This window comes from Drosophila novamexicana, unplaced genomic scaffold (assembly GCF_003285875.2).
Source record: "Drosophila novamexicana strain 15010-1031.04,08,12 unplaced genomic scaffold, DnovRS2.1 tig00000485-arrow-pilon, whole genome shotgun sequence".
NCBI classification, from domain to species: Eukaryota; Metazoa; Arthropoda; class Insecta; order Diptera; family Drosophilidae; genus Drosophila; species Drosophila novamexicana.
The window spans coordinates 4,280,496-4,299,401 of record NW_020824808.1 but is presented as its reverse complement, the minus strand read 5'-3'; the positions used below and the strand labels follow the sequence as shown (position 1 = coordinate 4,299,401).

Sequence of the window (18,906 nt, the reverse complement as noted above, 5' to 3'; positions counted from 1 at the left end):
TGTGTGCTTAAAAACATAAATAAATGCATTTAAAATTGAGCGATTCCTTTTCCGATAACAAGTTCCACAAATCGACGCTATGTCACCGCCGCTAACTTGACGCACATAATCTTATTGTATAAATTGAATAGAATGAGTCAATACGATTTTACGATTATTTTGGGAATTATCGATTGATTTCTAGGAAAACCATTTTTCCGGTTAATCGCAATCGCCCGTGCGGTTATTTTAATTTCGAAGTTTTTGAGCGACGAATTAAAAAAGTTATAAAAAATGTTTTATTTAGTAAAATGTGGGGAGTATTATATACTACCGCAAAACAAAGTTGTAATAAAAAAAGAAAAATGTTTCGCGAAATTTAAAGGCGCGAAATACGAGGCCTTTATTATAGATAAAGCTTCAAGTGCATCTCGCCTGGAAAAGAAATTCAAAAGCCTAAATGGTAAGTCAAATGTTTAATGCATGTACAAGTGCATATTATATTTTTTAGAGAAATCGTGTGATGATCGTTATGTATATGTATGTGCTATTCTACATATACATATTATGTAAACTTATGTACTTTTGTATGTGTATTTTAAATTGAGTTGAATTGAATTGTATGTTGTTGAATTTCCGTTAAACAGATATGTACAAAGGCAAATTAACACGAAAAGTTAAATTCTCATACACTCATACAAAGGTACATAAAGTCATTTCTTGCACAAAAAGCTAAAAATTTTATAAAAAAAAAATATATTTTTTTTTGTACAGAAGCTGAAATTCCAAAAAGTGCTGTTGTTGGAGAAGATATGGCCACAAACTGGGGCGCCAAAGGTAAGGATAAATATTTAATTCAACTTATATTTGTTTTTTCATACATATGTGTTATAAGTATTATTTTACAACAAATATTTTCTCATTTTTTTCAATAGGCGCTGGTCAAAATAGTCTGGATGCAAGAGCAGATATGCAAACTGATTGCAGCGTACAGGGTGAGTGCAAATTTCATAGTTTGTCATAGAAGGGAACTAGTTTAACTGCTGAAGTCAGCAGAAGGATGTTAATTTGATAACTAAAAAATAAAAATTACAGAATAACTTAATTATTATTTTATTGCATATGTTTTTTATATGTTGTTTTATATACCCAACCTATTTGATCGCATTTAAAAAGGAACATTTTTAGTTGCTTCAACCCTCACAAATAAAAAACATTAGATTTGCATATTTTCATAGATACAAAAGTATTGGCAATTGCTTAAATAATTGTGTTAAAATATGAAAAAATAAAACAAAAAATAAAAATTATTGTTTAGTGATTTTGCCATTTTATTTTCGATTTGTCATTAAATGCATCAGTTTTCATTAAACATTTGGATCAATTTTGTGCCGCTCGTCTATAACTGATTTACTTTTGTCCAATAGCTCGGCAAATTCTTAAAAGGATCTGCCATGCTTGCGTTAATTTATTATATGTATTTAATTTAATATATTTTCGCTGCTCTACGGTGGTTTCACACTTCTTGGCGGTCATTTTTGCAAAATAAACAATAAATTGATCTTTAAACAATTTTTTCTAATAAATTTTCTGAGATTAAAATTACGGTGCCTACAGATGTGCATTTTGACAAAGAAAAATAACACCATATCAAAAATAATATTAAAATGAAAACTATATATATGAAAAAATGCAAATACTTTTGTTCTTATAAAATTACGGGTCTATAGAATGAAAACATTATGAAATTTAGCCATGCCGCCAGCTTTTATAAAAATAATTGGATTTCTTGCACAAATTCGCTAAAAATTTTATAAAAAATATAATTTTTTTTTTTTATTTTTACAGAAGCTGATAATCCAAAAAGTGCTGATGTTGGAGAAGATATGGCCACAAACTGGGGCGCCAAAGGTAAGGATAAATATTTAATTCAACTTATATTTGTTTTTTCATACATATGTGTTATAAGTATTATTTTACAACAAATATTTTCTCATTTTTTTCAATAGGCGCTGGTCAAAATAGTCTGGATGCAAGAGCAGATATGCAAACTGATTGCAGCGTACAGGGTGAGTGCAAATTTCATAGTTTGTCATAGAAGGGAACTAGTTTAACTGCTGAAGTCAGCAGAAGGATGTTAATTTGATAACTAAAAAATAAAAATTACAGAATAACTTAATTATTATTTTATTGCATATGTTTTTTATATGTTGTTTTATATACCCAACCTATTTGATCGCATTTAAAAAGGAACATTTTTAGTTGCTTCAACCCTCACAAATAAAAAACATTAGATTTGCATATTTTCATAGATACAAAAGTATTGGCAATTGCTTAAATAATTGTGTTAAAATATGAAAAAATAAAACAAAAAATAAAAATTATTGTTTAGTGATTTTGCCATTTTATTTTCGATTTGTCATTAAATGCATCAGTTTTCATTAAACATTTGGATCAATTTTGTGCCGCTCGTCTATAACTGATTTACTTTTGTCCAATAGCTCGGCAAATTCTTAAAAGGATCTGCCATGCTTGCGTTAATTTATTATATGTATTTAATTTAATATATTTTCGCTGCTCTACGGTGGTTTCACACTTCTTGGCGGTCATTTTTGCAAAATAAACAATAAATTGATCTTTAAACAATTTTTTCTAATAAATTTTCTGAGATTAAAATTACGGTGCCTACAGATGTGCATTTTGACAAAGAAAAATAACACCATATCAAAAATAATATTAAAATGAAAACTATATATATGAAAAAATGCAAATACTTTTGTTCTTATAAAATTACGGGTCTATAGAATGAAAACATTATGAAATTTAGCCATGCCGACAGCTTTTATAAAAATAATTGGATTTCTTGCACAAATTCGCTAAAAATTTTATAAAAAATATAATTTTTTTTTTTATTTTTACAGAAGCTGATAATCCAAAAAGTGCTGATGTTGGAGAAGATATGGCCACAAACTGGGGCGCCAAAGGTAAGGATAAATATTTAATTCAACTTATATTTGTTTTTTCATACATATGTGTTATAAGTATTATTTTACAACAAATATTTTCTCATTTTTTTCAATAGGCGCTGGTCAAAATAGTCTGGATGCAAGAGCAGATATGCAAACTGATTGCAGCGTACAGGGTGAGTGCAAATTTCATAGTTTGTCATAGAAGGGAACTAGTTTAACTGCTGAAGTCAGCAGAAGGATGTTAATTTGATAACTAAAAAATAAAAATTACAGAATAACTTAATTATTATTTTATTGCATATGTTTTTTATATGTTGTTTTATATACCCAACCTATTTGATCGCATTTAAAAAGGAACATTTTTAGTTGCTTCAACCCTCACAAATAAAAAACATTAGATTTGCATATTTTCATAGATACAAAAGTATTGGCAATTGTTTAAATAATTGTGTTAAAATATGAAAAAATAAAACAAGAAATAAAAATTAATATTTAGTGATTTTGCCAGAAGAAAATGTTGTATGCAGTGGACGGATACTTAGACAATTTTCTCTTAAAATATATTCATGAAAAACTCTACGTCAATCCTCTTAAAGCTTCCAATAAAAAATACTAGGTAGCCCGGAGAGAAACAATCTTTTTTTTTTTGCAAATATATTAAGTATTATTTCCTCATCATCTGAATAGGTGTACGTAATAAATTTCTAACCATACTTTTTTATATATTTTTATTGCACAGTAGACTCAACTTTTTTAAACTCCAATATAACGATGGAGTCAGCTGCTTCAGACATGACATACTTCCCAGATAAATCATCGTCATTTATGGATAGTACATCCGTTTCTTACGAACCAACGGAACCGTTGTATGATGTTAGAAAAATTACTGTCCCAATTGCTAAGAACCAGAAAAAATGTAAACGGCACTTTTGCATATTTTGTAAAACTTTGCAAACAAAATTTGCACGCCACATAGAACTTAAACATAAGGTTGAACCACAAGTTAGAGAGATCAGCAGTTTACCAAAAGGCAGCCAGCAAAGAATAAAATTGCTTGACGCTTTACGAAAAAAAGGCGATTTCATTTATAACACTGATGCAAATTACAATGAAGGGACTTTTATAGTGCCTCGTCAATTGAGGGAAAACTCAAAAAGAGGTGCTTTAGATTTTGTTTGCTGCACTGGATGTAAGGCCTATTTTCCAAAGATAACTATTCGGAATCACATAAAAAATTGTAGCAGTAATATCCATAAAAAAGGCAACCGGGATATACTAAAATCTGGACGAGGCACTACAGGCTATATGCATAGTGCTGCAAATATTATATTGCGTAATAAAATAATGCCTGTCCTTAATGACGATGTTATCAGTAGGACAATCATGTATGATCATCTAATAATATTGTTCGGAAATTCAGAAGCCATGAAACACACGGAAGTACAGCACGATATGATAAGGGCAAATATGCGTTATCTAAGTCGCCTTTTAATCGCGATAAAATCGGAATGCCCCGACGTGATAGAGCTGAAAGATGTCATTTGCCCTAAATATTATGATGCCGTGATTTCTGGAATTCGTTCTGTTGCTGAGTTTAATTACGATAATTTGAGTTTTATGAAGCCCACTGCAGCGACAACACTAACATGCTTGGTCAAAAAATGTGCGAGAATATTAGGAGCACAGAGTATTAAAGATGGCGATGATAGCAGGAAAAAATTAGTGAATGATTTCTTATCTCTGTGGGAAACAGAAATAAATTTAAACATAAATAAAAGAGCTGTTGAGGATCAAACAAAAAAACATAGAGCTGTCAAAGTATTAATACCTACTGTGGAGGACATAAAATTACTGTATGATTTTGTTCATGATTTATCCGCTAAAGCTTTGAATGAGCTAAACAGCAAATTCAACGTTTTGTCATTAACCTCGTTAAAGCAGAGCACTTTGATCAGTTTGCTTATTTTCAATCGGCGCAGAGTTGGCGAACTGGAAAGGCTTACTCTTGAGAGTTACAGAACTGCTCATTCTATTGGGGACATCGACGATAGAGCTAATTCTAATCTGTATAAAGACATGTCTGCCAAAATGAGAAACATTTCTCAAAATTTCACCAGGGTGATTATTCGTGGCAAAAAAAACCGTACAGTTCCAGTTCTTTTTACACCATGGGATCGTTATTGCATAGACAATATTCTGGAATATGGAAAACGCACAATAAATAAACCAACTACATATATCTTTAGTGTGCCAAACCCGCGGCCACTAAGAAAAGAATATATTCGTGCGTGTCCAATACTAGAAAAATTCGCAAATGAATGTGGTGCACGTTGCCCTGAATCCCTTAGAGGCACAAACCTGCGAAAGCAATTGGCCACACATACCTCTTTATCTAATGTTAAGGACATTCAAATTGATTATTTGGCGAGCTTTATGGGTCACCATAAAGACATCCATAAAAATTACTATCGTGTTCCTGCCTCTGTAGCAGAGATGACCCAAGTTTCGCAATTACTTATGTCAGCAATGAACATGGAAGAGGAAAATGCTGAAATTGTAGAAGCTAATCCCGACAGTGAGTTAATTTATTTAGTCCTAGCTGCAATGCTATAGAAGAATACTTCAAAAGAATTTTTGCAAGAATCGAAACTTCGATACAATCGAAGATACTTTCACTATTTAAGAAATTAGTGATGGTTTAAAATAATTAAAATATTTTGTTGGTATGGCTAGTCCGAAGTTCAAAACTATTTAATTTAATATTTTGCTAATTTTATTGCAAGCAATATATTAAGTTAAATTTTTTTCAACTGTTTATTTAAACAAACCCGGACCTCAAGCAAACAAACAAAATATTTAAAAAAATTATATATGCTTTAACGTACTTTTTCTTACAGCTGAAATTAATAATTCAGAAAGCTCAAATGAATCAAATGATGAAGAGCCGCCGGAGTTTGTATGTACGTCAGATGACGCAAATTATTCGCCTCCCAAAAGAATGGTAAAACGTCGAAGCAGTAAGTATTACGGAATAGCCAACAAGTAATCAATTTCAGTATAATACTTAATATAACAATACAAAGAGTCCCACGGTTAAAGCTCATGTCCTTCACTTTTATGGAGCTCAATCTCTAACAGATCAATTACTAACGGCATGACAAATCAAAACTTATTCATTTACTTATATAAATAAACTTTTTTATTGCAGCGTCACCGTTTGGAAAAACGCGCCGTGTACGATGGGGCCCAGGCGAACGCAAGCAACTGGAAAACATATTTGGGAATTTAGAAACATTGGAAAAGTTGCCATCGCTTAAAAAATGTTCCCAAATAATAAATGAGAATCCATGTTTTCGCGGCCGCACTTCAGCTCAACTAAAGACTTTTCTGGACAACCAGAGAAAAGCGGAGGGGAGGAAAAAATCTTTGTAATGTTTTAAAACAATAAAAATAAAATAAAATAATCTTATAACAAAATATATAAAATATGCATGTTTACTTTTCATACAAGTTTATGATGATCAATAATTTCGTTTAATATTGATCCGACAGACAAATGGAGTGACGGGCGTGTCTAAATCGACACTATTTCGTTAATAATAGATATAGATTAAATTTATTTTACACTGCTAAATAAGCAAAACTTCGTTATACCACTTTCATACATTTTTAATGGGTTGGCGGTAAACAAAAAATAAAAATCTCAAATACTTACTCAAATGGGAGTAAGTAAAAGTTTCCGTGTTCTAATTCCATATTAAAATGTTTGTATATTCGGTAATATGCGCTAGAGTTATTTGAGGGACATTGTCCCCAATAAGGACGTCTCATATAGTGTTCCCGAAATAATCGTTACTCATCCAATTCATTCCACCGTTCCCTGTCCCTAAAAATAGCTTTAGCCAATAAGACTTTGGACCAGGTGGCAACTCTAAATTTTTGTCCCCAAAATAAGCTTTCTAATGGATTATGATTATATATAATATTTTGGCAAAGTATTTAAAGTCAGTTTTGAAGACTCGGTCCCAGAAATAATCTTTACATATCGTGTCCCCAAATAAATCTCTCTATGACCAAAGGCACATATTTTTTAACAGAAAGCTCCAAAATGCCCCATTCTCAGAGAGATGATTATTTGGGGGCTTATTAATAGAAAAACATAGCGAAAGTCCCACCTTTTGTCTGTCCCCAAAACAAGCGTATCACATATATATATATATATACATATATATATATATATGGAGCTCCCAATATATATATATATATTTGATGTTGGAAGAAGAGGGTTCAGGGTATCCCCTAGTCGGGAGCTCCCGACTAGAACCTCTTAATTGTTTTTAAATAAAGAACAATTGCAGCTTTGATCTATAAGATAAGTATCTGGGTACACAGCTCATAAATAAAATGAGAGACTCTCTTGGCCACAATTATATTGTGTGGCAACCGGGGCGCAATTTTTCCTACAATTGTGGCGACTACTGAAATCCCAAACGGGAGGGCGTCGCATTGCAGCCGAAATCCAAAGCAAAAGCCAAAGTTGAGGCGATGAAATCCCAGACAGCGCTGCCAACCGACTGTTTGCAGCAATTTTGGATCAATTATATGAAGTTAACTAGCGACTTCAGCAGACAACGTCATAGCCTCAACGCTTCCATTGTTTGGCTGGCGATTGTCCAATGCAACTCACGATTTATTCAATTTTTCTTCTTATGTTTTTTTTCCTCTCGTTACTATTTATTATGACCAAATTCATTGCATTACTCTACAATCGGATGTGTATCGACTCTTTAAAATTTGGCCATCTGCTCTCTAAAAAATGTAAGACTTAAAATTTTGTTGGTTTAAATTAAAAGAGATATATGTGGGTTATTCATCCCGTTTTGCCAGTTCCTCTAAGAATTTACTACTCTGCGCCTTTATCTGTTTACGATTCGGCACATTTGCCATTGACTTGTTCTCCGTAAGTAGATCATCTTCGGGCGTCACGACCTGCTCCTCATCGACTTGCTCGAAAAATTCGAGGCTGGCAAGGAAATCGGCATGATACTCTTCCCTATTGCAAGCTAAAATTGTCGGTTTCATTTCCACCAACTAGCCTTTCATCAAAATGTACACCTCACGCTTCAATACGTGCATCAAAATATCAACTGTGTAATTAAAATTATTTCAAATATATTATATTGCTATATATATATTATATTGTTATATACATATATCATATTATATATTATATATCAACTGTTTTCCTCGTAAATCTCTGGTGCTGCGGCGCGCATATTGAGCATTTCGAATTTGAGAAGTGGCACCTTCAAATTCGAATTCGGATAGTGAGAACGCAATCATTTTGACTGGCGATCTACGTGCACCAGTATTTCAATAAGATTCCAAATACTTACGCCGTAATAGTAAATTTATTTAAGTTTATTTACTAACGAAAAATATAATGCTGGGAATTCTTGCGTAAATAAAATAACCCCTAATCTTAACGCCATGGCTATGGAAAGTATTGCAAAATAAACAAGTGAGAGGTTCTAGTCGGGAGCTCCCGACTAGGGGATACCCTGAACCCTCTTCTTCCAACACCAAATGCAAATACATATACTATTCTAGAAGCTACATGTCAAGATTTCTGACTCTAGCTCTTATTATTTACATAAATTGCTAAAAAAAAACAGGATGTTGATATCGATTTTTATCGATTGCTTGGAAACGGGGCAAGTTATCGATTATCGGAAACAACCTTGATCTGCGTAAGCACTAGGGGGACCTACATCTAAAATTGCCAGTCTCTAGCTCTTATAGGTTCTTATATCCTTGCGTTCATACATACGGACAGACGGACGGATGGACGGACAGATGCTATTGATGCTGATCAAGAATATATATACTTTATGGGGACGGTGATGCTTCCTTCTGACTGTTAAATACATTTACATTTGGCACAAGTATATTGTACCCATTTTTTATTAGTTTAGGGTATAAAAACCTGCTCAATCGATATCGATAAATTTCACCATACGCCCGCTTTAATGGCAGGGAAATTTTTCAACTGTATCGATCCATTTTTGCGAATTCGGATATTTATACGATTTACTGTACATTAATATTTATTGTAAATACAAATACATAATAGATATTCGTACAGTATTATTCGTACAGTATTACAGACGGACATGGCTAGATCGACTCGGCTATTGGTGCTGATCAAGAATATATATACTTTATGGGGTCGGAGATGCTTCCTTTTGCCTGTTACATACATTTGGATTTTGAACAAATACAATATACCCTTATACCCATGTTTAATGGGTTCAGGGTATAAAAACAAATAAAGCTTAACAAGCTTTCGCAAACTCCTTCGGTGGAAAGAGCATTTTAAAGATTTTCTTGGTGAATTTTAAGTTGTGTCCGATTTGCATGAAACTTATTTTCAAAGCTCTACTTAAGAATATAATGATATATATACATATATATATATATGTTATATATGAATATGTTTCAGCTTTTTGGAAAATTCCACTCGCAACAGTGGTAAATTGGCGGATAACGTTTGTATGAAAGTAGTTTGTTAACCGTCCGATTAGTTTCAAAATCCTTTTTAAGTCCTTTTGAGAACAGTGATTTTATAATATACGTGCCACGGGCAAGGCCGGGCTATACCCGTTAGTATACAGTCACGGACAAAAGTATTGGCAATTTAATATTATCTCATTTTATTGTGCGCCGTATTGGGTTTTCTTCATACTTTAATTCGGTCTTTTGAACGAAAAATAATAACCTGTCTTTCGTTGGAGAATAGGACATCGTTCCAGTAAGTTAAAGGCTTCGATTTAAACTTTTTGGCAGATGTCAATCTCTTCGATTAGTTAATACTCGATTAGTTAATACTCGAGTGGTTTGTGTCTTACAATTCTCGCATTGTACCCAGCCTTGTGTAGTATCCTCTGTAAAGTTTTGGAGCGAATTCCTTTAACAATCTCTTCTTTAACCTCTGATACTATTTGGGATGATACGATTTTTGAGTTTTTCTTAATCTTACGCATTATTTTGGCGCAATGATGGCCCATAACCTTTCGTGGGCGGCTGGTGCGTTGAGCATTTTCTACCGTAAGGTCGTCCGAAAATCTACGGATTATGCTCCAAATAGTTCATTGACTTCTGTCCCATAGGTCTCCAAGTTCTTAATAGGATCTGCCGTGTTTGCGTAAAATTAATATAATTTTTCCCGCGCAGATCGAGTTTGTTCCCGATAATCGATAACTTACTCCGTTTCCAAGCAATCGTTAAAATCGATATCGACATCCTGTTTTTTTTAGCAAATTGGGTTAATAATAAGAGCTAGAGCCACCAAACATGATATGTTGCTTCTAGAATATTATAGATATTTCAAGTATCTTTCATTGCATACCTATCGCCACCTCCCCGCTACCACCGCAGAGCTATAAATCAAGTTAATAACCTAATTTATTATTATTTTAACTTTAAGTACTTAATTGTTGGGGTGGCTGCTGAGTAGAGGCATAGCAAGTGGTGCGGTCTGTCGCGAGTTCGAGCACTACTGGGGAAAGTATTATTTTTTTTTTTTGCTGGTGTGGCTGTTGAGTAGAGTCGACAGTAAGTAATGCGGTCAGTTGCAAATTCGAGCAATGCCAAGGAAACTTTTTCTTATTAATTTATTTGGTGTTGGAATAAGAGAGTTCAGGGTATCCCCTAGTCGGGAGCTCCCGACTAGAACCTCTTACTTGTTATTAATTTATTTGGTGTTGGAATAAGAGGGTTCAGGGTATCCCCTAGTCGGGAGCTCCCGAATAGAACCTCTTACTTGTTTTATTTTCAAATAACGGTGCTTACATTTTGGCATAGAAAAGTGTGACCATATCAAAAATAATATTAAAATAACAACTTTATTTTGAAAATTGCCAATACTTTTGTCCCTATAAAATTACGGGTACTTGGAATTAAATAATTATTATAAATCAACCATGCTGCCAATGCTTATAAAAGTAATTGGATTGCTTGCACAAATAGCTAATAATCGCATAAAAAAAAATATAAAATTATTAAATATTGCACGGTATATTGGACAAAATCGAAAATAAATTAGATGACATTAAATTGCCAATACTTTTGTCCGTGACTGTATATCACGTATCTTTCATTTTATAGCAATCACCACCTTCCCGCTACTACTTAATAGCTATAAATCAAGTTATTAAACCAATTTATGCAGCCAATCAATATACGCCCGAATATTTTATACACGAATATTTTATAGTACACTACGATCTACTGCTGAAAATTTCATCAAGATCGGCTAAGAAACACAAAAGAAAACGTGTTTTTTCTGCCCATGTGTTTGCGGCAGCTAGCGCGAATTCCAAGAATTTCTGTATACATGTACACACACACAAGACGTGTCTGCATCTTTAAATTCTATCAAAAACATTGTAATTGCGATTGAATTGTTTTCTGTGCTGCTATTTTAATTCGATTTTTTCTCAATAAGACTCAATTATTGGTGTGAATATTGAGTAGAGGCAGTGGCAAGTGGTGCGATCAGTTGCGAATTCGAACCCTGCCAAGCGAACTTTTTTTAAAAGTATCGATATATTAAAAAGATAAACATTACTTTCTTTAAAAATTCGAATTTTTAAGGCTTTGAGCAATAAATAAAAATATATATTTTAGAAATTTTGTGTTTTAGTATATTTATATGAAATGTCTATGACGTAATATGAAAATAAATAACATTTATAGACACAAAGCCAAACCAAAATCTATTGTTCATCCCGTTTGCAAGCTTCTTCTACAAATTTAGCACTTTGTGCCTTAATCTTTTTGCTATTCGGAATATTGGCCATGGCCCTGTCGGTAATTAAATCATCCTCCATCGCAGCTATATCTTGCTCTTTGTCTTGGGTTGTTCCGATCGGCTCAAAAGTAGCCAGAAGAGCGAGATGATAACTATTTTTACTCTCCTCTAATCTTTCACTCATCTTCGGACGGTAGCCCTTCATCAACTTGTATACCGTACGCTTAAGTAATTGCATAATAACATCAACTGTGTATAGCAGAAAACACAAAATGTTATACGATTCCTTCAAGAGGATAACTAAACTCAACTATTTGTGGGATACAGCTCTGGGGGCACAGCGTACATGTGGTACAGCTCGAATTTGAGAAGTGGCAGCCTTAAATACGAATTTGGATAATCTCTGTTAACTTGATTGGGACTTCGATCTACATGGCGGAGGACTTCCATCAAGTTCCAAAGAAATAGGCTGTGAAACCAAATAAAAATTACAAATCTGATTGAAATACAGTGCCTTTTTTAACAGCTCACCGCAACATCACATACAGATCGGCGCGATTCCTAATATACAAGACATTTTCCTCCTCAAATTCGTTTTCAACTATCAGGATTTTTTTTAATTCTTTAATGCGCTCCAGGCGACTGTCGAGCAGATAAGAAAAATTTAATAGGTTATTAAGGAACAATATGAATAAATAAATTGAAAGGCTTCTTACTTAATTTCCTCCTCGGATAGATTATTTATTAATAAGTTCGAGAGCATACTCGCGCATTGCCTTTTGGCGCGCAGCATTCGCTTACACTGCCAATCATGTTCGATCTTACGACGCAGTTCTACATTTTCCTTAAATTTACCCTTTATGCTGTTGAAAGAATTTAGATACAGTTTAAGTATTACTGACTTAAGACTTACCGCGGATAAATCTCCTTCGCTTGCGAGCATAAGGTCGTTAATTTTAGGTTTTTAATCGTTTTTTCAATGGACAGCAGCTGCATCTTGAGAGTTTGCATGCTCTCGGTCTCACGCAAATATCGCTTGGGGTCTGCTGATATCTCGTTGACCTTGACTGCCGCCGGGTCGGTAACAACAGGATTTTTCATAGAGTTCAATATTTTTATTTTAGCTTGAAGATTTTTTCGCGACTTCGACTCCAATTGGAAAAACTTGTGGTTGAGCTCCCTGAACTTTGCTATCGCTGGCATGCCAAGGTAGAGTATATGCTTTATAAAATTCACCTGATCCTCCATGTCGTCGTCGAGAGAGCGTAAAATTGGCTCATAAAATATTTCATCCTGCAACAGCACCTGCACCATTTTTTTGTATGTGATGTTAATGGTGCGAATGGCTTTCAAACGCATGTTGGAGTTTTCTATTTTCTTCTGAAAAACACGCGATAGGCGCTCCTCCTCCAGCACAAACTCATTCTCATACTTTATCAGATTTTCCACCTTCGATCGGCTTAGCTGTAAAAGTGGAGAGTCTTTATATGTACTTGATTATTAAACTTCTAACTTGTGACCGACTAATAGATTTTTAAATTTCATTTTTAGCCCCGTCAAACGGTCCTCCAGACGATCCCGCTCCTTGCGCAGGACAAAGGTGCGCTGATTAATATTGTCCGCAATCAGGTGAATGGGCATCTTCTGGTAGAGACGCTGCATTTCCTTGTGCTTGATCAAAAAGTTGCGTATCTTATGGGCGTTATTCCCGGACGAGATATTCTTCAGCTTGATGCGCCCGTCAGCACACTGCGTTTTCAAACGCTTACTCTCCACCAAGAGGCGTGAATGATTCGTCTTCGTCTCATGCCGTTTGTATATTAAGAAGCGACCTAAGGAAGCATTTTATGATCAGGACAACAGGATATGTGCGCAAATAGCGCGCAGCACGTACTCAGCAGTTCGGTCATGTTTGTAAATTGCTCATTGATCGAACTCGGAGACCAGTTATCGTCAACAATGAGATGCTGGGCCGCAATGGACATGCCGAAGAGTCCATGGTATTTTAAGGCGCGCGGACGAACCGGCTTCGGCGCTATCGGATCCGTATCATTCGTAGTATCCCGCCGGGAGCGGCTCTTCTCTTGCTTAAAACACGGCATTGTGAATATATTGTACTTTATAATATGTTGGATTGTTATGTTCTATGTATATCTTGAGTGAGTCGTATATTTGTAATGAATATTTCAAGTTTAACTATGCTCCAAGAGTTGATAACTATTCCTGGATTGCTAGATTAATCCAAAAACTACGTCCCCGAACCTCAATATATTGAAACAGAGTTGCCACCCAGTTTAAATACATGACGATCTGCTATTTTATGCACTTATTATACCCTAAACCCATTGAAAATGGGTAGAAAGTATAATATATAATGTACTTGTGCAAATGTATGTAACAAGCAGAAGGAAGCATATCCGACACCATAAAGTATATATATTCTTGATCGGCACCAATAGCCGAGTCGATCTAGCCTTGTCCGTCTGTCTGTCTGTCCGTCCGTCCGTCCGTCCGTCCGTCCGTCCGTTCGTCCGTTCGTCCGTCCATCCGTCCGTCCGTTTGTCCGTATGTATGAACGCAAGGATCTCAGAACCCATAAGAGCTAGAGACTTGAAATTTTAGATGTAGGTGCTCCTAGTTCCCGTGCAGATCGAGTTTGTTTCCGATAATCGATAACTTACTCCGTTTCCAATCAATCGATAAACATCGATATCGATATCCTGTTTTTTGGACACTTTTGGTAAATAATAAGAGCTAGAGTTACCAAAGTTGACTTATAGTTTCTAAAATAGAATATATATATGCATTTGATGTTGGAAGAAAAGGGTTCAGGGTATCCCCTTGTCGGGAGCTCCCGACTAGAACCTCTTACTTCTTTTAAATAATTTTCTGTTGTTTCGTTTCACTTTAGCTAATTATGGAAATTGTTGCATACACTTACATAAATAGATGTATACATATAAATATTCAAACTCATTTTAACTTTTATAGTAATAATATAAATATATATGTATATATATATACGTATATGTATATAGCAATTTCATTTATATATGTATATATGTGTGTGTGTGTGTGTTTTTGATCAACATGATTATAGAATACTTAGCATTTCCTTTTCGTATGTAGCATATTGTAAGCATTTATAATTTCTTAATTTTGTCTTGAATTTCATTTTTATTATAATATTTGCAAATATATATTCATATATATTATATTATGTGTATGTGTGTGTGTGTGATTTTGTAATGCTTGCTGTTCTATGAGGTTATAGAGCTTAATGTGTGTGTTTCTGTGTGTGACCGCGTATTGCGATGGAATGGATTGTAGTGGCGCTTACAAAAATTAGTTAAGACCATTTTTCAAATGTGGCCAAAAGTAGGCAATGTATGTTTTTAATGCATTTGTGAATAACAATTGGTTTGACATTAAGTAGTAGATTTCTTTTAGTTTTAGTAGTTATATTTATGTAATTATTGTAGCTAGAATAACTACAGAACATCTCTGAATATGTTTATTACCACTTTTACTGGCAACAAAAATAAAATAAAAATAAAATATAAATAGAAAATAAAAAGACAAAGGTCTTTGAAAATAAGTTTGAAGCCGATCTGACGGTAAACAATAAAGTTTCATGTTTGATTTGGCGAAAAGTGTGAAACAGGTCTCAAATGAATTTTCGTATAGATCTTTGAAAATAAATTTGAACGCGAAATGCCACCAAATCTTTGGAATACATATATGATAAATCGAGCCCATGTTCAGGTAAGCTTTTCAAACGTAAATTTTATGTTTTATTTGTTTATTTTTACTTTATTATTTTTGACTTAATTCTTTGTGTCATATGCTGAGATAGGGTAAGCCTTTGGAATCTTATTGATATATTATGGCACGTAGATCGCAGTCCTAAAGTCTTTCACACGAACAATTCGTAATTGAAATTACCACTTCTCAAATTTGAGATAATTGCCATGTTTGCCTCTACTCCAGAGCTATTCGACGAAGATTTCAAATTAAGCTAATCGATACAGAAGAATTTATTTTTATACCCCGAACCCATTAAAAATGGGTATAAGCGTATATATATAGTATTTGTGCAAAAGCCAAATGTATGTAACTGGCAGAAGGAAGCATCTCCAACCCCATAAAGTATATATATTCTTGGACCGTCCGTCCGTCCGTCCTCCTAAGAGCTAGAGACTTGAAATTTTGGATGGAGATGCTGGTTACCGCGCAGATCGAGTTTGTTTCCGATAATCGATAACTTTTAAGCTTTTAAAGGGTTTATTTATCCAAGACAATTTTTATGCACTCCTAAGTCCAGATTAGATTGGACCCTGGATGTGCTTTGGCTTTATAGCTGCCTCGTTTTTGGCTTTCTTTTGTGATAAGAAAATCTGAAAAAAAAAACTTGTGAAATACATTTTAAACTTTTCATAGGAGCCCATGGATAAAGTTTCTACCCATTTTTGTACACTTCATTCTTCATATTCGTTATTTTAATTGTTAGGTACACTTCATCACAGCAGTTTCACAAAAATTAAAAAAACAAAAACAAAAAAAAATAATATAATATATATATACAAAAAAATAATACACAATGCCCTGCTTTATGCGAGAGAAGAGCATATCATACGTCTCGCGGCGGGATAAGCAAAATGACAGAGATGCCATGGCACCACGGCCAGTGCATCCACGCGCCCTCAGCTACCATGGATTCCTTGGCGAGGGCTTTGTGCGCCAGCATTTGGTGGTCGACGAGCGTTGGACGCCCAACTCCTTGTCCGAACAGTTTAGTGGCATGTCGGCATTGTTGGGTAAGTGATCGATATATGCAAATCCCCTGGGATTAATTATTACTTAATTGACAGACCGTCATGCGATCTTCAAGCGGCTGGAGACCAAGGCCAATCGCCAGCGCTTCTTTACGGATAGTAAGCGACTTAAGTTGCAATGCCGCCTGGGCCGCACAAAACTGTTAAACATCGTAACCGGCGATAATACGCACAACATTCGCAACCTGTTGATCAAACACAGGGATATGCAGCGTCTGTACCAGAGAATGCCCATACATCTAGTCGTGGATAATATCAATCAGCGCACCTTTGTGCTGCGCAAGGAGCGGGATCGTCTGGAGTGTCGATTGGGTCAACTAAAAAGTCGGTACAGAAAAATGCTGGTAGGTCTTCAGTGAAGTAATAAGAAATGAAATATTTATAAATTTGTTTGCAGATTGATCGTGCATTTTTAGAAAACCGCATCAAGTATCAGAATGAGTTTGTCTTAGAAGAGGAGGTGAAGTCGCAAGGGTTCATCAAGAGAATTGAAAACTCGAATATTCGCTTAAAGGCCATCAAGGTCATTAACTCTGCATACCAGAAAATGGTGCAGGTGCTGTTGCAGGATGAAATATTTTATGAGCCCATTATCCGGTCTCTCGCTGACGACATGGAGGATCAAGCGAATTTCATAAAGCATATACTCTACCTTGGCATGCCAGCGATAGCCAAGTTCAGGGAGCTCAACTTCCAGTATCGACAGTTGGAGATCAAGTCACGTAAAAATCTTTTGGAAAAGCAACAAATGCTCGCCTCATTGGCAAACCACAAGCCAGCTGGTTCCGTGGTACCTATGCGTGCTAAGCCCCAACAAGAGCTCTCTGCAACAGCAGATCCTAAGCGTTATTTACGGGAGACGCGCAACATGTTGTTGCTCAAGAATGTGCTGAAAGTCGTCGAGGAGATCATCAAGGAGGTGAAGTTTGGTACACTCTGCTCGCAGGCCAGGGAGATTTATCCACGGTTAGTCTACCACAATCACGAACGACTGAAGCTTTAACTCCTGTTTGCAGCATGAAAAGCCAGATGGAGAACAATGAGAATATACGACGCATCGCCGAGCGCGAGGTGATGACTCGATATGCGCTGGAGGACCGAATGAAATTGGCCTCTGTGTTGCAAGGCGTTTTGGTCAACAATCTATCTGAGGAGGAAATTAAGTATGCACATAATTATATTCATGCAATAATCATTTGAACTATAATGTCACAGTCGCCTGGAGTACATTAAAGACTTGAGAAAATCTGTGAAGGAGGAGGAGAATATCGAGCTGGAGATAATGGAGTATTTAAAGAATCGCGGCGATGCCTTTATTATGTTCCGGTAAGTCTATCATTTTCTCTTGCAATTGACTATTGCATTTCATTTTATTTTGCCATACAGCTTAAGTCTTTGGAATCTTATTGAAATATTGCGACATGTCGATCGCAGTCCCAAAACATTCCGTGTGGCATATCCTAACTCGTATTTGAAACTGCCTCTTCTCAAATTCGATATGCTAACCATGTACGCTGCGCCGCCAGAGCTTTACGAGGAAGATCGTTAAGTTAAGAAATCCGCTAAAAGCGAGTTTTTTGTAATTTGTACCTTATTTTTTTATTTGCACACAGTTGAGAAAGTTATGCACGTGCTAAAGCGTAAAGTATATAGGGTGATGAAGCTCTTCAACGCGGATATGGAAGCGTCGAGGCAGAACTGTAAAGAAAAGTATCATTCCGCTTATTTGGCCACCGTTAATACTAACGAATTCATGGATGATGACGAGGATCAGACAGCTATTGCTGATGATGATATAATACAGGACCAGAAGATCATGGCCAATGTACCGAATCGCAAGCAGATCAAGATGCTGAGCAGCAGAGTTGTCGAGCAAGCTGTCAGACGTGAAGAACAATAATACTGTACGAATATCTATGTATTTGTATTAACAATAAATATTAATGTACAGTAAATCGTATAAATATCCGAATTCGCAAAAATGGGGATCGATACAGTTAAAAAATTTCCCTGCCATTAAAGCAGGTGAAATTTATCGTAATCGATTGAGCAGGTTTTTATACCCTGAACCCATTGAAAATGGGTAAAAAGGGTATGTTGTATTTGTGCCAAATGTATGTAACAAGCAGAAGGAAGCATATCCGACACCATAAAGTATATATATTCTTGATCGGCACCAATAGCCGAGTCGATCTAGCCTTGTCCGTCTGTCTGTCTGTCCGTCCGTCCTTCCGTCCGTCCTTCCGTCCGTCCTTCCGTCCGTCCTTCCGTCCGTCCTTCCGTCCGTCCTTCCGTCCGTCCTTCCGTCCGT

The 18,906-nt window shown here is 35.3% G+C and overlaps 3 protein-coding genes across 9 annotated transcripts; 2 read left to right on the top strand and 1 right to left on the bottom strand.

Annotated features, from left to right (window-relative positions):
- Positions 1 to 7,102, top strand: LOC115761662. 7 transcript variants are annotated; one of them, XM_030703507.1, is made up of 9 exons: positions 2 to 442; positions 754 to 816; positions 915 to 974; positions 1,828 to 1,890; positions 1,989 to 2,048; positions 2,901 to 2,963; positions 3,062 to 3,121; positions 5,846 to 5,965; positions 6,157 to 6,238. In XM_030703507.1, exons 1-8 carry the CDS (start codon positions 440 to 442, stop codon positions 5,951 to 5,953), a joined length of 480 nt encoding a protein of 159 aa, XP_030559367.1. In that variant the 5' UTR covers positions 2 to 439; the 3' UTR covers positions 5,954 to 5,965; positions 6,157 to 6,238. The 7 variants fall into 7 exon arrangements, with proteins under 7 accessions (XP_030559368.1, XP_030559367.1, XP_030559369.1 ...); XM_030703504.1 differs by lacking the exon at positions 2 to 442 and adding an exon at positions 3,691 to 5,523 and having other exon boundaries at positions 587 to 816; positions 6,157 to 7,102; XM_030703503.1 differs by lacking the exon at positions 2 to 442 and adding an exon at positions 3,688 to 5,523 and having other exon boundaries at positions 587 to 816; positions 6,157 to 7,102.
- A 4,556-nt stretch (positions 7,103 to 11,658) lies between these two features.
- Positions 11,659 to 13,931, bottom strand: LOC115761703. The gene is made up of 7 exons (XM_030703574.1): positions 13,655 to 13,931; positions 13,285 to 13,592; positions 12,674 to 13,224; positions 12,477 to 12,623; positions 12,292 to 12,402; positions 12,072 to 12,229; positions 11,659 to 12,009 (listed from the first exon to the last, which is right to left on the bottom strand). The coding sequence occupies exons 1-7, from the start codon at positions 13,860 to 13,862 to the stop codon at positions 11,726 to 11,728; spliced, it is 1,767 nt and encodes a 588-aa protein (XP_030559434.1). The 5' UTR covers positions 13,863 to 13,931; the 3' UTR covers positions 11,659 to 11,725.
- A 2,364-nt stretch (positions 13,932 to 16,295) lies between these two features.
- Positions 16,296 to 18,511, top strand: LOC115761611. Its single transcript, XM_030703412.1, has 7 exons — positions 16,296 to 16,577; positions 16,632 to 16,939; positions 16,993 to 17,561; positions 17,612 to 17,758; positions 17,811 to 17,921; positions 17,982 to 18,139; positions 18,209 to 18,511. Exons 1-7 carry the CDS (start codon positions 16,361 to 16,363, stop codon positions 18,493 to 18,495), a joined length of 1,797 nt encoding a protein of 598 aa, XP_030559272.1. The 5' UTR covers positions 16,296 to 16,360; the 3' UTR covers positions 18,496 to 18,511.
- Positions 18,512 to 18,906: the final 395 nt, after the last annotated feature.